Genomic DNA, 24,711 nt, shown 5'->3' with positions numbered 1-24,711 from the left:
AGAAAGACTCTCCAGGATGGTAATTTTGTGAACGTTTATTGTGTTTTTTCAAGAACTCATGGACCAAAAAACACGGCTACAGTACAGAAAGCATGAAGAGTATAAAACAGTTACATAACTGAATACAGACCATGACCAGAAGATGCACGGTTACAAACTACAAATTGAACAGCAAATAAGCAGTGTCTCTTTAAAAATAATGGAAAAAGACCTGTATCCTTATCGAACAAATAACTAATAATCTGATAACAATCGGTGATCTTGCCACCTGGATGAGTCTCTTGTTCCACTACAAGCGAGCTTCAGTATTTTCACATTCTTGAAACCTTCAGAAAGAAAAATAAATGATTGATTACTTGGTTAAAGACAAACTTATTATTGATCAAGTTAAACTTTTAGAAGTGAAAACTTTGATAATTCCCTGCCATAAAATGTAACTTTTATAAATTCGGAAATACTGAAGAACAATCCCTTTATGCAGAATTAAGTAACAACTGTATTTGTATCATTACACAGGTTCTTTACAAGTGAAAATATATGCCCGCCATCAAACCTATTGAGGGTTTTTTCAGTTATTCATAGCATTTGATTCCCTATTATCTGCGCTTAAGGTCGGAGATGTAAGACAAGCCTTTTTGAAGAATTGGCTTCCTGATTACAAATGAAATGTTTTTTTAAATGCGATTTCATTTTTGAAGTCCATTTAAAATTGAAGGTATGTAATAAGAAAAGGCAAAACATGTCGCCATTAAATTACATAAATCCAATACAAGCATTTATTTGGAGCTTCGGCCGGAGAATTACATTTCAATTCACAAGACATGTCACGGGCCACGAGTTGACCACACGGTTGAGATGCCACAATCAATTCTGAAGAACCCTCCTGTAGCTCGAGGTTTTAACTAGTTCAGAGTGTAACAATCAACATTCTTCAATAGATAGACTAAACAGCTGAGGACACTGAATCACAGTTGTTGTCGCTTATGGCCCGGGGTCATCTACACCCATAGACTGTATTATATAAAGTCTACCACCCGAGAAGGATGTGTTCCAGGTGTCCCACAACAATAACGATCTCTGACAGAGAGTTGCCTGGTCATAAACTGGCAAAATCAACTAAATGCTAGGGCAGCCCCTCCTTATGGGAGATAAAGGCTGCTCAAGGTTGGTCAGCAGCGTCGGAGGGAGAAGGAGGACATGCAGGGCAAATTATTCCCTAAAACGTACAACAATATAAAAAAGAGTGACACATACCTTTCAATGAAGGGGGAAAAGATTATCTTCTTAGAAATACTTCGTACGGTTAAGAGCTCTTTGTGCCATCTGGCCGCTCTCGTCCGTTATTCTTTCCCAGTCCGTTTGACCCACCACAAAGCCGATAGCGCGCTTTCGATCTGCTTCCTTCTTCTCTTCGAGATCAGCCCAGCGAACCTTGACAAGACAACCATGGTGTTATGACCAGGAAGTGGATCGTTTGAGATAATAATTTATATTATTTTACATTAATTTTATTAAAAAAATTGTGTTTTTCCACACTGAAAGCCACCCTGGACGACCTGTAATTGTTTTCCTTTAATAGTTAACGTCATTGGCGAATCTACAAAGCAGCTGCTCGGTGGCAATTTACCCTTTTCTTTCCTGGTTGTGACATGCGCGTAGCATAATCGTCTGGCAGCTGAAGGTAGTCCTCCAGGCCGGACATGTCTTCACGTTTCCTTTTCCCACCGCTCCCCAGACCATCCAACCTGTCTGTATAAAGATCACTGAACTGGTCAGTTCCCCCTCCACACAAGAACTTAAAATGTATCATCCTGACATTTATTTGTCTATGCAAAGACAACTAGTAGATCAGCATTATCTGTTATCCTGCTTCACATTCACACAATTAAAACTACTCTGAGGGGTTCTTATTTACTTTCCCCCTAATGTGCCTGGCTTTGGATTTGTAGAGATTATTTAGAGAGTATAGTTTACATGAGTATGTAGTAAAAATTTGTTAAAAAGCTAAGAAGGCCCACTTTGCACTTTTTGGCCTTTGGTAGAAGAACCTTATCTTTGCATTCTCTCGGGACATTCAACCAAATATTTAGACATGTTTTCTTAAGATGCAGACATTAATTAATTAAGTTATTGTGCTAAATGTGAAGCCTTTGTCAACACAACATGAATAGCTTAGGTCGTTGTCCTTCTGTGTGCACAGACACACAGCTATAAAACATCATAAACATCACAAATCAAACCATTAATTTCTTAAGCCTCTCGAAAAAGGTGAAATACTGGGAATTCAGTCATAAAACAAAGACTGACAAGACTAACAAAAGAAGAATACCTACCAAGTTTCGCCTCGGACGTGTCCATCTCCCATTTGCTTTTTGGAATGTAGCCCTATATTATATAAAGAAACACTTCAATGGTTAAACATCTGGGTGACACGGGGAGAAGGAGAGAGAAAGCAGGGAGGCGGCTGAAAAGAGAGCAGACTGGTTTATCAGAAGTTTAGAGACAAACATAACTGAAGGATGAGACTGCGGGAGGACACATAATGTAACAGGGACATGCAAATAGTTTTGATCTTGCAAGTTAGAAGAGACTCATGTTTTTAGACTCAGCATTTATCTCGGCCACATGCAAAAAAAAAGTAGGAATGGACAACAGCTGTGCTGCTTTGAAGAGCATTGGTTCTGTGCTTTTGCTTTGAAAACTAAAAGGTCATCAAGATAACCCTGTGTGAGTTAATGACAATGTGATCGACATATTTTACATTACACAGAACAATGCCCTTGTGTCTGAGTCTGACTGAGTCTGACATGCTCCTACTCAAGCTTTTACTTAAAAAGAAAACTGAACATATAAAGTTTCCTGGTCAAAAGCAAACTGAGGTTTCTTACGAAGCTTCACATTTCCCTAACCAATCGTCAGCTGCAGAGTCACAGTGAGGCCATTTGGTCAGCTAGCACTAGTCAGTCCCAGGTTTATGGTTTATGGCTCTTTGAGGACGGTATCTCGGAGTATTGCATGCTCCAATTTAGATATCATGTAAGTTTCTGGTTCAGTAAATCACTTAAAATCACAAACTATTTTATTTTAACAATCTAAACCATGACCGTTTCACCAAATCCTAGGACAGATTAAAGATTGTCTGCAACAAGTAATGAATTAAAATGAGTAAGGCCGATAAGAGTTGCATCTGTGGCACGTTCTGTCAAAGTGCATGCCTAACCAAACTTTTTCTGGTTGAAAAACAATGCATTTAGTTCAATAATCTCTTTTGTTTAAAATATATATATTTTTTCCTAACAGTTTTGGTTCATACATATTTGTTGTTTTTACTCTTTAATATTTTTGTAAGGCTTTGTGTTAAAGGCTTGCATCTGATATGTATTCAACAAAATATCAACTTTTTCTGACATTTATTTGTTTTTGCTCTGTGTTTATTTTATTATTTGGTTTAGTTTTGTATTTCTTAAGATGCATTCACATCAGTCAAAGTATACATTTGTGTAACCCCTTTATTTTTTGTGTTAAATGAAACACAGGTGTTTTCAACGATTTGTTCTGATTAGACCTCTGCTCAGGTTTAAGGTGGGCGGAGCTTTGTGTGGACATACGAGAGTCAGAGATGTCAATCAAGCGCAGGCTGTACAGGAACCCTGACAGAAGTCTCATCAGACACGTGAGAACACCTGTGTGGGCGGAGCTTTAAAGAGGTCCATGTTATTTGGTATATTAAAATGCGCATTTTGTATGTTTTTTCTAACAATATTTAAAGTGTGTAAATTATGATAAATAAACCCGTTTTTGCTCGGCTTGTATGCACATGTGGCACAACAAAACACACAAATGATAAAGATATGCAGCTGGAAACTCATCTTCCAGTAGCATCTGCTCAGGTCAGGCGCTTTGGATTTCAGAGTTTAAAATACAACTCGAAGTTTGATCATTGAATATAGAGAAAGGTGGCAACCTTTTAAGAGAACAGATGGATAAGTCTGTTTGAATTATTTATGATACAAAATTAAGGCACACTGCATATTAAAACAATTAAATTAACTATATACAGGCTGGATATCCAGCTTTTACTGCCAAGAAGCAGCTTCTGCATACAATGTGCAGTCGAGTCCAACACTACATCACTGATGGATGTGGTCGCAGATAAAACAAGCCATATCTGACCACATTCAACTGTGATGCTGGTGTGATAAATCAAAATTGTAAAAAAATATATTGTATTAAGAATAGGGCTGGGCAAGTAAACACATTATTACTGCGCTAACCCATTAAATAATAAACTGTTTTTTTAATTAATATTATTATTATTTTTGAAAGTCTGTTGCTCATTGGCTCGGAATACACATACAAAACACACATACAGACAAACCATGGGTCACAGGAGGGCTGGGATGTTGATCAGTATTGGCTTAGGATGGGCGTCCTCAGGCGTTTCAACCAATGAGAGCATTTGGGGCAGGCCTAAGATTCTTGAAGTTGAGATTTTCAATAAATATTTTACCTGCTACTGTGTGAAGGGAATACTGCTGTTAAAAAGCACCTTATTTGTTTAAAGTGTTTTTTCAAACGAAATCTTATTGCACATTTGTTCATAGCAGTACTTTTAAAATCAAAAGTGCGCTATACACTACTTTTGAATTAATTATTGAATTAATTGCAGAAAATCATGTGATTAATCACAAAAACATTTTTTTACTGTTGCCTAGCACTAATTAAGAACAGTAAAATAGTGCAGCATCACAGAAAGAAATGTTTTGAATTGTGCTTACTTTACTACACAATAGTAATCTTATTAATAATTATTTAAACATTTCCATATGAGGCAAATATGTAAGTATTTAGCTTAAACTGCACCTATCATGCTATTTTTAGACAATAGCATAGGTCTCAAATATATAAAAAACATGTCTATGAAGTGATCACCCATTCTAGCCATGCCTCATATCCCCTCATATTTTCTGATGCTGTGACACACCGGGGACACATATTTATGTATAAAAGACATCAAAAAGTGCATTTTGCATGATAGGTCCCCTTTAAGTGTGCCTAATGCCAGCATTAAGTGGCTTGAACAAGGTAGTAGCCTTTACTATAGGAAAGATTAAAGGAGACATTGTTCATTTTACAAAAAATAAAAAAGGACAAAAAACGTTCCTCATCGTTTTTATCAACAAAATGTTTCATTCCCAAAAAGAGAAGATTATTGAATAAAAAATAATACATGTTGACACTTTCTTCAATGAATAAAAACAAGACAAAAAAGTTAAGGAAGAGTTAGAGAAAAGATCCTCTGATAAATGAATGGTATTAATTAAATCATTGTATTAATTAGGGATGTAACGATACACTCAACTAACGAATCGCGATTTTAAGTTCCCAATACGATTTTCTCAAGATCTCTTTTTTTTAACGGAATGAGCTGCGGACAAATGACTGAAAAATATTTCTGTAAAAATCCCTTCAAATAAATAAAAATAAAGTTCAGCTTGAAATGTATGCTCTGCTCGATCAAGAGACTAGATCTATGGATACAGCGCTCTACACTCTGAAGTGACAATTTAATAAAAATACATAAACAGTATTTACTTTTACAAGCTAATTAACAGTTTCATCTCCACTGTACATCCGGGTCTCTGATTTGATTTAGTTCCAATAAATTGTAATATTCTAACCTTTTTTTTGAAGGGGGGGACACAGGGGGGTCCCTGGTCAGTGTTACGGGGGCACTGGCCTCTGTTGCCCCCCCCTAGAACCGCCCCTGCGAGTCTCGCACACACACACAGAGCTTGAATGAAACACAGACCCAGTAGTACTTGTATTATTAGTATGACAGATCGCCACTGGGCTTTCAACGAAAGACACAGCCACACATTTCGGCATGTGTACAACTCCTTATGGGTAGTGCAATGTTTGAAGTGCCGGAGCAGCGTTCCGGCAGCGCTACACGGCATCACGGATGTCCGAGTTGTCCAGTGTGTTGATTTCACAGGCGTTTTGTTGGACGTCTGCACTGAGGAGAGCAGCTGCCACGGCAAGTTGTTGTTCTAGATCAGGGGTCACCAACCTTTTTGTCACCGAGGGCGTAATACCAAGGGCTACTTGTTTGATACAAACTTTCTGAATAACATAATTGCACGATTCACCTTTAATGATAATATTATTATTAATAATAATCAGAATACATATTAATTTACTGTATGTGAAGGACTGTCTGATCACATGTTAATGTTAATTATTCCTCACAATAATTATTAACAATGATCCTCGTAAAACAAATAATCGCTCGAGTTTCACCGCTGCTGCCAGCTGTGTTTACTCGCATCATTCAAACAAGACGCACTGGCTCGGGAGCTACAACTACAACTAAATGAACATATTTTACAGTGATTAAATTGTAATACACGTTTCTAAATGATGCCGAAGTAACAACATACTGATACCGGTTAGTAAAAACCATGAATTAATGCTTGACAAGTCTGCAGACAAGACGGCAGGCGAAAAACCTTTTAAAATGCTTGTTTTCTGAATGGAGATTGGGTCGACCAGGCTAAGCTAACGTTGTATATGCTCATTCCACACTCATAACAACGGCCTACAGACATAAATAAACAAGCGACTGTATTCGCCATGACACAGACAGTCTGTGGTTTGTACTTGTTTAACTTTTGTCCAGTTTCTGAAAAGATATGAGGAGCTGTGATCTCTGTTTGCGATGTTTTCTGGTTGAACGTCAGTGGCAGGCTGAGATCCTCACCACTGCTGTGTGTGTGTGTGTGTGTGTGTGTGTGTGTGTGTGTGTGTGTGTGTGTGTGTGTGTGTGTGTGTGTGTGTGTGTGTGTGTGTGTGTGTGTGTGTGTGTGTGTGTGTCTGTCTGTTTGCGGTGTGGTGATGAGGCCCATGATCGTAGCTGCTCATGCTAGCTTGTCTCAGCTAAAGGTGGAACGGAGATTTGGTGCGTGGAGTTCAACTCTGAACCTATCTGGGGTCAGAGTTCAATTTCACGCACCAAATCTCCATTTCACTTACATATGTACATACAAAATGTGTGCTTTTAAAATGTTATATTCAATATTGTCATTTTAAAAATAAAAATGTATTCAATAATTTTTTTAGACGGAGGTCCATGGTGACTTGTGCTATTTTTAGAACATGCACGCGGGCGACCAATTTCCCCCCTGCGGCTTAGTGCCCGCGGGCACCGCGTTGGCTACCTTGTTCTAGATAGCGTTCAATCATGTCCAGACTGCTGTTCCAGCGAATCAAATCAAAATGTGTTCATGCCCTGTGCCGTTTAGAAAAGTACATCGCGAATAATTTTTTAGCTCAACCGATTTTAATCTTAACGCCTCTGTAGCGATTTTTAAACGATTCACGATGCATCGTTACATCCATAGTATTAATCAATACCATTCAACAACATGTCAATATATATTTTTATCCTGGAATATATAATGACTGAAAAGTATAAATACATTCATGTCCCTTTACCATTCAAATAATATGGTACATCTGAACTAGAACAATTCGATCTAGTCAACAACAAATGTTGTCCCATTCAACATAAAAAAAAGACAGGACGGTGCAGTACACACCAAGACACACCAATCTGAGTAGGGCGACACGACGCTCATCGGCGGCCTGACATCTATCTACACCGAAAATCAGCTTGGTGTGTAAGGACCTTTAGAGAAAGCGTTTCATGTCCCTGGATCAAGCTGTTCTGGAGATTTAAGAAAAGCTTTAAATTGTTGTCTATTCTTTCTTGTTTTGGCTGAAGTGAGCATAATATGATTATGTGATGCTCACCAAAAGCATCAATATAAATGTTGCTTGTCGGAAAAACAATCAACATTGATTTTGTATTGTAAAATAATTGTGGAGAAATCCTTTTGGGAATCACAAACCCAGGGTTTGGGAAAACCTGAAAAAAGCTTCAGTACAGATACAGAGGCAGGTTAGATCACTATTTTATCCGTCTTTCCTGAGAGTCCCTTTGTTGTAGATTTTCTTGATTTCAGTCACAGTAGTTTATCTGTGACAGCAGGAAAGATTTACAACAAAAGAAGAAGCCAAAACTGGTTAAGCAATATAAAACAAGCTATTATAAGAAAGTGTTTGAATATAATAAACTTTATATTTTTGACTTTTTCTTGACTTTGATAAAAGACAACAAGACCTTTGCATTTTGAGTTGCTTCGACTTAGTGTCATGGTATAATTAGGAACACTGCACGTCATGCCTTCATAAGGGCTTTGTGGACGTTATTGTTATTACCATTATTACTCAAATCTATTTATCTGAATATAATAAACTATAATGGTTTCATCAATCAAACCTAGAAGACCTCAACGTCTCACGTCGTGAGATTCACAAGCTCAAGTTTGTTTTACGAGGACCAGAAAAGTATAATTACTGTTTCTGTCGATGAAGTGTTAGTGGTTTTAAGCAGAGCTTATTCATACGATCTATTTGTTGAAATCCCTGTTGATACTATTTTTTTTTGTATTAAGCCTTCATTTTCTATTATGCACAACTACATTTTTGCATGTTGTCATCTGAAAAACCTCAAGCCCTTTTATATCTCACACTTTACAAAGTTGTTTACATACATTACAGTCAAATCCAAGTCAACTTATGGAATCTGGCCATTTTTAAAGTAAGTGGTTAATGGTTTACAAAAATAAAAAATACCATAAACATGAAGATGCACATTCAGTGCAGATCTTCAGTTTGTGATATTGATAATTAATAGTGTATGAAGACATTTGTATGTTACTACCGCATTTTCATATGCCAGTGGATATCATGCTAGTGATGTACCATGCTAACAAATCATGCCTCATGGAAGAGTCCTGCACGGGCACAACTTTTCAAACCGGACGACCCATTACCGCAATTATTTTCAGGTCAAACGCAGACCCCATTTTTCCCTGTGCATTCGTAAAGATGTATTTTTCACGCGCGCGCGTACCTGACCCCGAGCAGGACTCTCCCTCAGGGCACGGCTGGACCCTTAACATGATTTAGTTTGTTCAAACGTCACCAGAATGGTTGTGGAGCAACTTTTTGTCTGCTTTTAAAAGAATCAGCATTTAAGGCAATATTAAGGCATTTTAAAATCCCCTATATGTAAAAAACAATTATTTGATTTGTGTTGTTTGAGTTGTTATATTATAACAACTTAGAATTGTATTTATTATATATTACATATAAGAACTTTTTCAAAAGTTTGAAGCAGATGTTTTTTCAATACAGATTTTTGAATTTAAATACAATTTTGTCTTTTGATAAAAAAAAGTTTTTCTTTTTTGTGAATTATGAAAATCTGAGTTTAGCAGAGTGGCCTCTCCACTTTGACAGAGACTAAAGAAATGAATTTGGTACTTTAACAACAACAAAGATTTTATCCAACTTTTTTGAAGAACCCTTGATATGAAGATGGAAACTATTTCAAACTAATTATAAGGATGAATCTCATAATGAAATCTAATCAAAATATTGATCAATGAACAGGAAGCCCTGAAACCGCTCCTTTAGTGATTGGACTGTTGCCCCTATCATTTCATTTGAGCTACTTATCTTTATCTCACTGAATTATATTTTTCTCTGATATTTTCTAAATGATATATTAAATAACTGGATTAGCCTTATGTGGTGGATGGGAATACAATTAGGTGAAAATGATTCTAAAAACTATGTGTCTAAAAGTTTCAAGATTTCATGTCCTACCTTATCACCCTCTTCTTCCTCCTCTCTCTTCTCTCTCTTCGGCTCCTTGGGCTCGTCATCGGGATTGAAGTCTTCCATTTCGACCTAACAACAGAAGCAAATGTTAATTTAGCTCAGTGACTAAAAAAAGGACGATTATACCATGAGAACCGCACATTCGTGAAGACCTCACCTCCTCTATAGCTGCATCCTGAAGCAGGGACCGGACATCCAATCGCACCATATGCCGAGGTGAAGCCTCCCAGTTGTTTGACATCTGTGAACAAAATGGTCTATTTAGAGCAGCACCCTATTTACATGACGCTCTGTGGACATTACTCTCGTAAAAAATGTATCTGAGAAAGTAATTTTATGTGACAGACCTTCAAAATATCCTTTAGCGTGCGCCCATGGTTGTTTCTCTTTGCACAAGTCTGAGTGTCTGCAGTTATCTCAGCAAGATATACCTTCAAATAAGAAAAACCAAACCTCTTTAGCACAGGGCAGACTGAAACAGGAATAATAAAATGACTCACTCATGAGCAGAACTCACCTCAAAGCCTTTTGTTTTGGCTGCGCTCCAGAACTGATCAAAATGTTTAACCTTGTCATTAATAGTGTCTAAAATGATGAAGGGGAAAAAGCCGTCATCCAGAGTTTTCTTAAATGTTTTCAGCATGCTGTTCCGGTACGTATCCTCCATCTCTAGCTCATATTCGTACTCAAGAACCTGAACGACAGATTTCGTTTAATTAGAGTTTATATTATAACAATAATAATTGTAATACATCTGCAGGTTGATACTGTTCTCGGATGTTTTACTGCAGGTCAGACTCACCTTGCGTTTCACTCGTCTCCCTGTGTCTGGGTCTTTCTCTACTTTCTCAACCTCCGTCATAAAATAATCGTCCAAAACGAGAACTCTTGGGGGTGCACCGCCACAATCCACTTCCTTATCCTTAAAATTATCAACAAGAGAAAAAAAGCAATATTTGTATGTTTCCATTTGGTATTACTGTATATTGTTTATCAACATTACATTACATGATAACATTATATTACATGATTTTCTGTTATGACTACTCACCCGTATCAGCTTTGCCACGTGGCTTTTTCCGCTTCCTGGAAGCCCTCTCATTATGATGACAATCTGTGAAAATGTATTTCACAAAAATGAGTACTAGATATCACACAACTAATAGTCTGTGATGGTACATTGGGAAGCTTTGCGACATTGATAAGTACCCTCTCAGGCCGAGATGATCTTCCAGGTGGTTTGAGGATATCGTCAATATTCTTGATTTCTGGCTTTTTCTCAACGCGCGGGGCTGGCTGTAGGGGAGGTGCGAGGGGTGATGCAGTGGGAGGCCCCCTTTCCTCAGGATAACTTCTTCTTTCTCCTGTAAGAAATAATTGCAATTGAAGTTATTTCTGAATGGTATTTTGTTTAACCTTTATTGACTACTGTTACCAGATGCAGGGTTGACCATACCGTACGGTGAGGAGCTATGGCCGTACCGCTCAGGCACGCCACGGTCAGGCATGCCACGGTCAGGCATGCCACGGTCAGGCATGCCACGGTCGGGTCCGCTGCGCTCATATGGAGGTCTGTCATAGCCCGGCCTTCCATAATGCTCCTCTCGGTCACGACTGTCACTTCGGTCTCTCTCTCGAAGTTCCCGCTCTCTCTCCCTGTATCCTGAGCGGGGCACAGGTGCCAGTGGAGATCTACACAGAGGAGGAGCATCGTTTTGTCAACAGAATTTCTTTAAAGGTCCCATGTCATGCTTTTCCGGTTATTATCCGTCCCCTTGTGTGTTATGAAAGTTGTTATGCATGTAAACGGTCTGCAAAGTTACAAACCCTCAAAGTACACGCTGTAGCGAGTAAAACTCTAACACAGAGAATACCCGTCTATGCTGCCCCAGAACGCCTCGTTGGAGATTTCTCTTTTTCCATTGTTTTCTTCCTGGGTACTGTGACGTGCCCATACCAAAATGGATTAATCCGTGGAGCCGTTAGGTTAAGTCCGTGGATTGGTCCAAATGGATCAATCCACGGACTTCCTCACACACACACACTCAATCTTTTCTCAGCTGCAGCTCCGCCGATTTCTCCTCCCTGAGACGGCGGGATGCGGCAAGGCTGTGAGTCAGAGTGTGAGCACACACACAAACTCCCAGCCAGGCTGCGGGTGTGTGTGTGTGTGTGTGTGTGTGTTCGGGCTGGGTTTCACTATGTCCCGCTTGGCTCATAGGGAGGGGGGGGGGGGGGCAGGAGCTCCAACAAGCCGTTTAGGACAGAGAGTGAATACACATACTATACAGAGATGCTGTATGACAAACCAATGCAATTTCGGAAAATTACACAATATAAATCTATTTTTAGTATACCTCAACAATGGAATTATGACAGTAGAAATGGCCATGACATGGGACCTTTAACCTGTTAAACTCCGAGCCTGTTTTTCAGGTTTCAGGCTCGAAAATGACATTCTCAGAACAAATGACCATATCTTCCCTTCTAAAAAGGGTTAAATTAATTAAAAAAATCCTCAAAGTAATGATAAACCTGTGAGTTGGATGTAGAAAAGTCAGAATAAATATAGATGTTTTTTATTTAAAGAATTCAGATTGAACATGGTAAAAAACTGTAAATTATAGTGTCCGTCCAAAAAATATTTTGTACTTATAGTGAAAACTAACCTTGAATGATGGGTTAGTATACTAAAAGCTTTAGATATCCAAAGTACAACATTTAATAAGTACCCTGTATCAAGATTGATGCAAAACAAGTGATATTTGACCTTTTTAGACAAAGTTAGCAAAAAAAAACCTCGTCTGGGGCCATTTGGGTGGATTTTCCATATCTCTGGCCCCCCTTGCTGGATTTTGACATGTGACATATCTTTCTAACCGTCAGAGCCAATGGAATTGAGGGGAACTCCCACATAGTCCTTATTTGGTAATGTGTGTGTTAGACTGCCGCATAGCCAAGACCGGAAGCAGCAGCCACTCTGGTGGCTACCATTAGCAGCTAACTTTTGCTCTGCGATTTTTACATAAAAATTGAATTATGGATTATAAATGAAATAATTTGTTTATACAGAGGAGTTAAAAACCTAAGGATTAACCGATTCAGACGCGTTTTTTCTCGTTTTAATGCCATTGAACACGTCTTTTGATCAGATTGACAGCTACGGTGAGACAATCTCCCTAGAAGCTACGTAAAGGTGCGTGTTGTGATGTCTGTGTTTGCTTCCCCTGTCGCGAGTTCGGATCACTCAGTGATGATACTATATACCTAAATAATCTGTGGAACCTCAGCTTTAATCGGATATCTTGTATGTGCAGCTACGATAAGTATTAAGGGTACTTTTATCTTGAGTTCTGCGCCAATGTCCGTTAGCATTTTTTGCTAAGGGGTCATTTAGATGCTTCTTATGAGACTTGTGTATTGTTTTGGTAAAAATGGTTTGTATCGTCAGTTAGCTGAGATTATTTCCGTTAATCTGGTATACTACATTAATAGGTTCTTAAATATTAAGATCCCATGAGACACAGTGTCGTGAAAAAAAACAAACAGGGTCCAACAGGTTAAACAGGCACACTAATCACAATGTGATAAAGTACCTTTCTTCAACCATCGACTGTGTGCTTGAATCAAAGCAGACACATAGAAAAACACAATTACATATGTACGGAAGCAGCTCACTTCCCTACAGTTTGGAAAAATAAATGTTTTAGCCACAAGGAAATATGTTACCTGTCGTCTCTCTCTCGTGGTGGATAGCGCTCCCTCTCATATCGTTCTCTTTCATATTCAGGTGGGGGCTTCTCTCTGTATAACTCCCTCTCTCTGCTGTACTCCCGGCGCTCCATGTAAGGGTCTGATCTTCTTTCATAATATGGATCTCTGCCATAAGGATCCCTGGGACCAAGGGGTTCTAAGAGAATGGAAGAGTTTATCAATGAACAGGGGTAAGAGCTAGCTCTGTTCAAGTTGAGAAAGATAACCTGAAGAGACATACCTTTTTCATAGCCCCGGTCTGATAGAACTGGGTCAGGCCTCAACACAATCCTCTCACCATAAGAGATCCGCTCAACAGTGGCTCCAGGCTCTGAAACATTGAGTGTTTTTGTCAACAACAAAGTTCTGAAACTTAACCCGTTTCATCTGTTAATGGTCAAATATGTACATCTTTGCTGCTCATACCGTGGCCATGCCCGTAATCCACAGTCTTTGGAATCACTGAAGGTGTGGCCGCAGAGAGAGATGTCTGGTAACGTGTGGCAGCAGGTTTATTATCCCAAGACCCAGGTTCGGTTGAAGCCGTCAGTGCTGCTGCACTCATGCCCTAAGGATGACACAATAAATATGATAAAGACCCAACAGTTAAATAAACCTTTATTTAAAAGATGTGTGTGACCATAGTGTTTTAAACAAACTTGCATAATCAGTGATGATACATTCTTTCAACAATGCACTTCTAGTATTGGGGCTTAAATTGTTAAGCTAAAATAGCCAAGTGTTATTTTAATTAAATTACCTTCAGAACATTCCTGATGTCTGCTGGGATCTCCAAACCAAGAAGACCAGCAGGAAGCTCGGCTGGGATGTCGGCCGATGCAGACTGGGGTGCAGTACCAGGTGTCTTCCCTTCATGCAATTCCCTGTAGACCCAAAATAAGTTAAGTTCGCCAAAAAGCTCTCCCTTAAATCCATTTGAACATAAAGTACAAGAGGTAATACACTGAATTGCAGAGGACTGCAGTGTGCAAAGGCAGGCTGGCCCAACTTGATAACATGTTTTTTTAATGATTTTATAAAAATATATACCGTTCACATTCACTGTTTACGCGTGGTGGCAGAAAACTCAGAAGTGGATATTTAGAATATTAGGGAAATAAAAACAAGCATAATTCATTAATTAATGATGAAGTTCTAGAAATAAGGCCTACCTTATAAGTTTAAGCTCTTGAGCAGCTTTCAAGATGATCTCATGTTGACGTTGGGAGAGTGCAAGTACATTTGATCCACTCGATCCTTGTGATTCTGGGTCATGTTCTGGCAAGTTTGTGGCGGGTGCAGCAGCAGCAGGTAAGAGAGTCTCTTCTCTGGGATCTTCATAGCGAGGCCTGCGATTCTCATACTCAGCAGGATACCCTCTCACTGGTGATGGAGAAAGTCTTGAAGGCCTGTCCCATTCTGAAGGTGGAGCTGATGGCGGGTATGGTTGGTCATCCTGGCGATATGCTGGCTCATCTCTATACTCCCGAATTCTGAGTTCTCCTCTTCCCCTGTCATGCTCATCATAAGAATGTGGGTGAGCTCTTTCTCTCTCTTCTCTGTAGGGCTCAGGGCGTGGCATGCGGGGGGGATAATCCCTCTCAGGAGGAGCACGCTCTCTGTCCCATTCAGACTCATAGCCATACTTGGCCTCATGCCGATAGTCACCAGGAGGATGGTCCTGTGGTGGCCTCCAGCGACCGTGTTCTCCATGACCATAATCCTCCACGAAACCCTCTTTATGTCTATCTTCATATTCCTCATGTGTTGGACCTGGCTGAGACATGCCTCGGGCCATCCCTCTACCCATAGGTCTCCGCCTCATTCCTTCAGGATCAATGATCTCATGTGGAGGCAGAGGAGGTTCTCTGCCATGAGGCGGTTCTCTTCCATGAGGAGGTTCTCTGCCATGATGCGGTTCTCTGCCATGAGGAGGTTCTCTGCCATGAGGCGGTTGCCAGTCTAAATCTCTCTCCATGCCTTCACTGTACATTGGGTCCTCTATAGAATCAATCACTTTGTGAGGTGGGGGTGGCACGCCATGCCTTTCTCTTCCTGCATCAGGATGCATCGGGTGGCTATGAGGCTCATGTCCGGGGTGCATTGTGGGATCCATTTCGGTATCGTCCATGTTTATTCCTTGGCCTAACGCCTCATGATCCATTGGGCCATGCGCTGGATGAGGGGGGCGCCCTCGTCCTTGGTGCATGAAACCAGGATGACCAGGTGGAGGACGGCCCCGGCCAGTTGGAAATGGGGGTCTCATGCCTCTCATAGGAGGTCTCCTTTCGCCCCAGTAAGGATCGCCTTCCTCCGGGTACTCTGCCGACTCAGGGTCTTCCCAGTACATGTCCATTGGTCCTCCTCTTCCCATGGGTGGCCCTCCTCTTCCCATATGGGGTCCACCTCTACCCATTGGGGGTCCTCCTCTACCCATTGGGGGTCCTCCTCTACCCATTGGGGATCCTCCTCTACCCATTGGGGGTCCTTCTCTACCCATATTTGGACCTCCTCTACCAAAAGACGGTCCCCCTCTACCAAAAGGCGGTCCCCCTCTACCAAAAGGCGGTCCCCCTCTACCCATAGGTGGCCCTCCTCTCCCCATTGGTGGCCCTCCTCTCCCCATTGGCGGCCCCCCTCTACCCATAGATGGACCTCCCCTCCCCATAGGAGGACCACCTCTCCCAAAAGGTGGTCCTCCTCTTCCCATATGGGGCCCTCCTCTCATCATCGGGGGGCCTCCTCTCCCCATAGAGGGTCCACAAAATGGCTCTTCATAATACTCTTCCTCTGCTGCGTAGTGATATCCATCTTGCATCCACATTTCTTCAGGGGGCTCCTCTGATTCCTCATCACCACACTCCTCATATGAAGGATCTTGCCAATGATACTCCTCCTGTTCTTCTGGCATCCCCAAGTTTTCTTCAGGTGGCATGTAGTCATACGGCATTTCCTCAATCTCCCCTCCAAGTGGTATAGAGTTAGGTCCCCTGAAATCTCCATGCCCCATTTGCCCACGCCCTCGACCTTGCACAGGTCCCGGTGGCTGGCCTCGTCCCCTTCCAGGAGGATGCCTTGGTTGATCTGGTCTTGGTTGATCTGGTCTTGACTGCATCTGGCCAGTCTCCTGTTGGATTCCTGAGGGCTTTGGAACCTGTGGAGTTTTGTTTTTTGTCAATGGCCCATCAGGTTTGAGCAAACTTTGTGCAGCAGGATTTTTTGATGTGACGGAAGAGGGAGCAATTACAGAAGAGGGAGCAGTTACAGAAGGTTTGTTGTTACCAGGTTTGGGTTTCTCACTTTTGTTAGAAGCATGATTGTCCTCCGATTCCTCAGGCTTTGTGCTGGTATTTAATGTCTGAGGAATGGGGTCCTTCTGGACAAAAAAGCCCTCAGTTCCAAGTAAGTTGTCATCTGTCAAGTCATCAGAATTGGCCTTATCACCAGGTTTTGATTTACCTTTTTCTTTTTCAGACTGTAGCTGCCCAGCTGTCTTTCCAGGAGTCTTCAAGTCTGTGGTGGCAGGCTGTGCCTTAGGTTGGACTACTTGCTGTTGCTGCTGGGGCCCAGGTGGGCGTTCAAAAGGCGCGGGGCCAGGAGGCCTTTGGGGCTGGTCAAACCTAGACGGCGGCCCAAATCTGGGGGGGCCATCAAAGCGTTGCCCTGGTTGGTCAAATCTTGGTGGACCATCAAAGCGGTGCCTTTGTTGGTCAAATCGAGGGGGACCATCAAATCGCTGCTGTTGTTGGTTGAACCTTGGGGGGCCATCAAACCGCTGCTGTTGTGGGTTGAACCTTGGGGGGCCATCAAAGCGCTGCTGTGGTTGGTTGAACCTTGGGGGTCCATCAAAGCGGTGCTGCGTTTGTTCGAACCTTGGAGGACCATCAAAGCGATTTGGCTGGTCAAATCTTGGAGGACCATCAAACCCTTGCTGTGGCTGGTCATATCTAGGGTTGTTTCCAGTGGGAACAGCAGGACTATAGAAATAGCAAGAAAACATTATTACTAATCATTATTTATCTTAGAGACATTCACTGATACCCTCACAAAATAAGTGAAAACATAATTTTGGTAAATATGGGAATACTTAAAAAGTCCGACTAAATGCAATTACCATAAAATTATTTTAATAAACATTTTAGCTGGATTTTTAACCAAAAAAAGCCAATTACAGTACTACAAAACAGCCATACTAACCGTGGACCGCTGACACTGTTGCTTGTTGGCTGAATAGCAGGGGGACCTGGGGGTCTAACTCCTAAGCCAGCAGGGCCGGAGCCTCTCACAGGGGGTCCAGCAGGTGACTCTGAATGTGGTCCAAAGCCAGTGGGAGGTGGACCTTGAGAGTTTGGACCAACACCAGCTGGGGAATGCTGCAAACCTGGTATTGCTGTGTGCTGCTGCATGTGAATGTCTTGTCCAGGGTAATGGCCAAACTGTCCCATCATCCCACTACTATACTGGTTTGAAGCGAATGGCACCATGGCAGTGAGTGTGGCCACCCTTTCTTGAAGGTGTGCATTGGTGGCGTTCATCTGCTCCTGCCACTGCTTCCATTGGCGTTCATAGTCCTGCAGTTGATCTTTGTGGGGATAGGTCTTAAACTGTTCATACCACAGGACAAAGGAGCGATCCCACTCTTGGAATAAGGGGGTGAACTGCTGCCGTTGCATTTCATAGTGCCTGAGCTGCATTTCAGCAGACATTGACTGCAACAAAGAACATTTGGGTTTGAGTTTTTCGGTAATGATCTTATTGGTACATGTAGAATAAAGAAACAACTGGGGCATGACATGTAAACTAATGTGGCTCGACGATGATGCTTGAGTTTTTACAGTACAGGGTGGTTGCAGTTCCTAAATAATATTACCTTCACCATCTGTTTTCTGTGTAAAATATTCAGATGAATAGTAGTTTTCAAATAAACAACCACTTACCGCTAGATTTGCAGGTTGCTGAATCAGCTGTTGATATTTTTCCAGGATCTGCTGAAGCTTTTCGTGTTGTTGCATGAGAGCCTGGTATTGTAAGCCGACTCTTTCTTGCTGCACCTTTTGCCACTGCGCTGCTGCAGCCTGTAACTCCTGGAGGCGGGCAGCCTCCTCTGGGTCTTCCAGAGTATCACTCTTTAAACACAAATAAGACAAGATTGGAGCATATTTATGTAGGGATTGGTATCGTTAAGGTTTTAACGGTACTACTACTTTTATCAATACCGCTTATCGGTCCGGTCTTTTAACGGTACTCTTATCGGTTCTTTTGGAGAGAAAAAATTCAAATTTCTGATTCACTGGGCGAATTGCAAACCACGCCCCGTAAAACTATGAAACGTTTTGTGAAGCCGCCATTGTATTTGCTGGCATTAGCATTATTAGCATTAGCCCTGCGCACCAACGGAGAGAGAATAACTTATGGCAACACAAAAGAAAACATGGGAGCGGTGGAGTGATGAGGAGGCGTCAGTGTTCTGGCGATTTACTCCTGGGGCTTCCGGCCGGGGGACTTCGGGTGGCAGTATACGCCGTGAAGTTGTTTGCGGCCTGCCAGTAAACCCAAAGCAGAAGAAGAAGAAGTGACGTCAGCGGCTTCATTTGAGTAATCTTCCCTCAGGGAACTTATTCCGGTAGAACGCGATCTGCTCTTTAGTTCCATGGGGGAACTAACTGCTAGGAACTAAGTACGGCAAAGTACTTAGGGGCGTTCACACCAAGTTCTTTTCCCACAATAGTTCATGAGAACTCTTTTAGTTCTGATGAACTAAAGCAGATCGAGTTCACACCGCAATGAGTTCCTGGGGGTGGATTAGGCTAATTAAGACGCTGACGTAACTTCTTCTGCTTTGAGTTTACTGGCAGCCCGCAAACAACTTCACGGCGAGTACAGTAGGTGGCGGTATGCACCTTAAAGTTGCAATCCGTCAAAAAACCGAGAGAAGAAGAAGAAAAACGTCCGCTTCCGCTGTATATGATGTGTCTGTTTACCTTCCGACCTCAGACATGATGGAGTTGACACGCGCACAGCCCTTATGAGGCATCTGAACAGCATGTAAATTGACAATAAAACTGATCTTTTGTACTGTGCTTTTGTTTTTCTTTTATTTACCACAGTCAGACACAATTACAATAGTGCAGACACACCTTAGGGCAACAGTGTGGCAATATAATAACTAACTGTGCCAGGTGTGTCGTATGCACAGTAAATAGGCTCAGCAGTTAACACATATATCCTCCTGAGAGAAACTGCATCCGTCTGCAATGAACCCTACAAAAACCTACATGTTAGTTTTGGCCCATAGTGGACTCCATTTTGTGTTGTGTAAAATGGAGGAAATAAAAAGTTAGCAAATCCCCATGTACTCCTCAGAGGACATTCATAAAAACATTTAGTTTTAGGTCAAATAATTATTACACTGCTCTGAAACTCACTGCACTAACTCTTAAGATGTTCCCTTAATATAATTAATAAAAAATATTGAACTCACAACACTGGTAATTACAAACTTAACAATTTCTCTTTCTATAAATAGTGCTTGTGTTGATGGACGCCATTTTGAAATACAATGAAATTATCTTTTTCAAAGCCACATATTTGGGGTGGGACACAATAAATAGAGCTTCGCCAGTTTATAACCGATGAAACATGATGTTATCAGAATCATCACTTACATGTGATGTATAGGATGCTACACAGGTCACTGTAAAGATAAAGTGTCAGAGGAGAAAAAAGCAAGATACAGGATCTGTGTAATCGCCATGTAGGTTCTCTTTTATTTATCAACAGCAGATCAATAAGTGTCAGTAGTATCAAAACAATATAATAACAGTGGCAATATATATATATAAAATAACAATAATAGCAAGGCTCAGCAGTAGACCCACCTTAGTGCTAAGTTATGTGTCAGTATTAATAACAGTGGCATATATATTTAATAATAATACAAAATTGACTGTCCCAGATGTAGGGATTATTTTGTCCCGGCATGACTTAGCGCTGTGGACGATTCCCATAGCCGCTAACTTTACCGAAATACAGTTGTACATTTTCGCGTTGGAAACTGCCTTCAGTAGAAGTCTCTGGATCGCGTCGTCCGAGTAAATCTCCAGAAGCGGCGACACATCATCATCACTCCGCTGATTTATTTGGTGTTGCCATAACTGCTTTCACAAAAGTAATCTCTTCGTTGGTGCGCTGCGCTGAGATTTTAATGCGAGCAAATACAATGGCGGCTTCCAAAACCTTTTCAGAGATTTACGGGGCGTGGTTTGCAATCCGCCCAGCCAATCAGAAATACGAACCTATTTCTCCCACGAAAGTCCCTGCTCTCTAGCAGGGACTGAAAAGGGGGTAAAAATTGGTCTGATAAACTAATTTAGTTCAGGGGGCTTTTTGGTGTGAACGCAAATATATCTGAGTTCTGATGAACTATTGTGGGAAAAGTACTCCGGTGTGAACGCGCCACTTGGTGTGAAAGCGGCTATGGCAACTCATCCACCAAAAGTTTGGCAGGAAATCCGGGTATGACATGCTAACCACACACATCAGAAGAACCTTTCAGCTTTATCTTAAAATTATATTTTCCCCATCTTTATATCTTCTTTGCTGCATTACATTTAGTTATTTGAGTGCAATACTACTGCAATTTGAAAGATTTACTTTTCTGCATTCGTTAGGAAAGAGCAAAGGGGACAACTTATTTTGCATTTGCAGTTGTAGTCCAAACCTGAGTAGAATAGGTAGAGTGTCCTTTACTCAAGAAAGGTTTGAATTGTTACAATCACACCTCTGTAAAATTAAAAAGATGCTTACCTTTCCCTCATCAGGTGGTGGAGGGGGTGCTGGAGGCTCCTCTTTTGGAGGGGGTGGAGGAGGTGCGCCTTTTGGTGGTTCTGATGGAGGAGGAGGAGGAACTGCATGGCCAGAGGGGGGTGGTGGCCCATGACCACCACCCTCTTTCTGATTCTGTTTTGCCTTCTCTTGCTTTAACTTTTGTAAATTCTGAAGATGCTGTTTGTACCAACGTTGCTGTTGCTCCTGTAAGAAACAAAATCATTCGTCACACAAAGCACACAAGTATCATTGTTGTCAATTTAAGGCGAGACACGGCAGGCAAAAACATCGTTTTTCATGCACTGGTCAATTTTGAGATGTTGTGCTATTTTGATTATATAACATGTTTTCTTTCAGGCTTTTGGAAGGAAAACGTACAAAATACACATTTAAGTGTTTATTTTACTATAGTTTGTCTATTTGCGTCTGTAGATATCTCCTAAATTCACCAAAAGTTAGCATTCTAACGCAACAAAGTACCAAGACCGCTGTTTGCACCATGTCATCAGAGGTATCGTTGGAAAGCTCCGTTTCTCCAGCACAATCGGATCCAAATATGGTAATTTCCTTTGTATCGGCAACAAATCGTGAAAGTACAAAGGGGTGTTAAACCAAGAAACAAAATCTCATTGGCTGGTGTTAATTTCTGACAACGGGATTTGTTCAGATGCGTCACGTGGTGTGCTAAAACACTTCCTGGTTAGCTTTCCGCTAGAAATTTTAATCTCAAAATGGCAAAAGAACGGCGAAAAAAACGTTCACAGATGAGACGAAAACAATTGTCACTTGCACGAAGCAAGGTTATAAAAAAAACAAACGACCCCGATCATGAAATACCTTCACGGAGTGCGTCGAGGCGCAAGCTATCATCCAAATAACAGGAGAGTTTAGGTAGCGCCTCACAGCAATCTTTAAAGGTCGTTTTCTCAAAATGAGTTTTTCTCCTACTCTGAGTTTGAAATGTCCACTTCAGTAGCACGTAGATACACCAAGCCTTCCAGTTATATTCCTATCAATATTATGAAGGCTTTTACAGAAGGGTTTGTTCATATATCATTCATAGCCTGAATTATACAACATTGCATACCTAAAAACATGGCAAAAACTGATATTTTAGGGCTGTTGACAGTATTTTCTGATTTATGGAGTGATAAAAAGAGATATCCAAAATCCCTTATGTAAAAGCCTTAGATACTAATTTGACTACAAAATGAAACAAGAATTTTGAACCTGGCTTTATCCAAAGTTCAGATTTCAGTTCCTGAAATGTGTTAAAATGTGCGCATATTTAATGAGATAATGGCTCATTTGTATATTTAAACATGCTATTTCAGAAAACTTGTAATACAAAAAACAATTGCCTTATTTTAAGTAATTAACTGGGTAAATGTCTAGCTGATATCTTTAAGTTAAAAAAAAGTACCCTTTTCACCTGGGTGTCTCGCCTTAACACAGCAAATATTTGTGGAATCATAATTTCATTGTAGGTGTCTATTCGTCCCTCAATGTGACATAGGATTACACTTTCATATTTTATGATCAAACCCTGAAACAAACAGTGCCTTCAGATTCATTTTTAGTTAAGCTTTGAGTCATTGGGATTTACTATAAAACATTCAAATAATTAAATACTCTTTAATTGCCCATAGTTCCCTTATATTAAAACACAAATTATAGTAAACCAGTTGGGGCAATATGTATGCTCAAATACTGCACATTGTAAATCTCTTCATATTGACCACATTAAATACATAAAATACCTGGCTATACTGCTGAATCAATTGTATATGCCTGATAAGATTTTGAATCCTTACAGCAGCTCGTTTTTTATTTATTATGTTATTTTAAATATCAGAAAACAAAATGTTTTTGAGTCGAATAATATCCATATTCTTTTCATCCAGCCACTACAACAGTACTTTCAGTTATTATATTTTGAGATTTAACATTGAAATTATCTGCTGTTAGTTTAGGAAGGAAAAAGTTTGAGAAACACTGCGCTAGTGGATTGTCAAAGAAAAAAATGTCTATGCAAACGTTATTATTAATAATTTAAAAAAATGTTTTTATAAAAAAATCCATTTTTATTTTGTAATCATCTCGCGACCCCCTGGGGGGTCGCCACCCCCACTTTGGGAACCCCTGGAATACAAACAATTAATGCTAAGTGGTCTGATTTTCCATGTATGTGTTTATTCACTTATCTACCACCTTTGACATATATAGGATGATGCTTGGATGCAATATCTGTATATTGGTTTCAACCAAAAATACACATCCTGTCACAGGAACGAGAGATATTTTCAGTGTCAACAAATGTGACTAACTGCTAAATAACATTTTTAGTAAAAATCAACAGAAACAGTATGATGTCTTTCGGTCGTGATATCTGGCAGCAAAGTGGTGAGATTAAGCAACAAAAACAAATAAACAATACAAGACATTACCTGCAATGGTAGGGAGTTGTCGTCCTCTGGTGTGGGTGGGTCTTTGTTATTGGACTCTTTTTCTTTGGGAGCAGCGATGTTCTCCGGTGGCTTAGATGACTGGGGCTCTGGAGGGGGTGGGACCGGTTTGCTGTCGTTGGGATGCGGTTGCGGTGGCAGTGGAGGAGGCTGTGGCTGACCCGTCTGAGGTGCAGGGGGACCTCTTGTCGCCTCGTCCTGTTGATAGTACGATTGAGCTCCACCATTGCCGTCTGCATGTCCTGCACCTTCTGGATGCCACGATGACCCGGGATAACCAACGTTGTGTCCACCACCACCACCACCACCACCTCCACCTCCACCACCACTGTACGCATTGGCATTAGCATTAGCATTAGCATTACTGCCGTGGTGAAGCACTGACTGGAGCTGTTTCTGGTGTAGCATCTGCAGCTGCTGCATCTGCTGCAAGTGTTGCTCCTGGAGGCTGGAGAACATGGATCCGGCTGATGGGGCCTCGAAGCCACCGAACCCCGGTGCCACAGGGCCGATATTTCCGCCACCGGGCTGCTTACGGGGCCCTTGCCCTCCAAAGTTTTGCGACTGGGGTGCCCCATAATTTCCCCAGGAGGGATACATGGTTATGAGGCGTGGCGATGGACTCGGCCTTTGTGCTCACATACAGCCGGTCCGGAGTGCCTGAAAAAAAGCTAACAGCTAATGTTAACCTACCTGGTAAAAATAACTATAGCTAACGTTTCACTTTATTGTCCCGACGGTCCTTGGTTGCATTACACACAATGCACACACGCCAGCTCTGTAGCAAGGAACACTATCATATTATATCGTAATACGCACGTATTTGTGTTTTAATTTACAAAACCGTTGAGCCACGGACGATGCTAAACATGATGCTAGAGCGCACTCACTGATGAAGGAAACACGTCACATA

The 24,711-nt window shown here is 41.1% G+C and overlaps 1 protein-coding gene across 1 annotated transcript; it reads right to left on the bottom strand.

Moving 5' to 3' along the window:
- Nucleotides 1-19: 19 nt before the first annotated feature.
- Nucleotides 20-24,711, bottom strand: ylpm1 (YLP motif containing 1). The gene is made up of 21 exons (XM_079647036.1): nt 23,781-24,711; nt 21,313-21,537; nt 18,444-18,632; nt 17,704-18,215; nt 14,679-17,483; nt 14,267-14,390; nt 13,933-14,074; nt 13,748-13,837; nt 13,483-13,663; nt 11,210-11,445; nt 10,963-11,117; nt 10,805-10,867; nt 10,556-10,675; nt 10,271-10,447; nt 10,101-10,184; nt 9,911-9,994; nt 9,739-9,822; nt 2,334-2,385; nt 1,628-1,749; nt 1,255-1,431; nt 20-326 (listed from the first exon to the last, which is right to left on the bottom strand). The coding sequence occupies exons 1-20, from the start codon at nt 24,396-24,398 to the stop codon at nt 1,285-1,287; spliced, it is 6,210 nt and encodes a 2,069-aa protein (XP_079503162.1). The 5' UTR covers nt 24,399-24,711; the 3' UTR covers nt 20-326; nt 1,255-1,284.

The sequence above is a fragment of the Notothenia rossii genome (genome assembly GCF_949606895.1).
Source record: "Notothenia rossii genome assembly, chromosome: 8".
NCBI lineage: Eukaryota > Metazoa > Chordata > Actinopteri > Perciformes > Nototheniidae > Notothenia > Notothenia rossii.
This window is presented reverse-complemented; position numbering and strand designations above follow the sequence as displayed.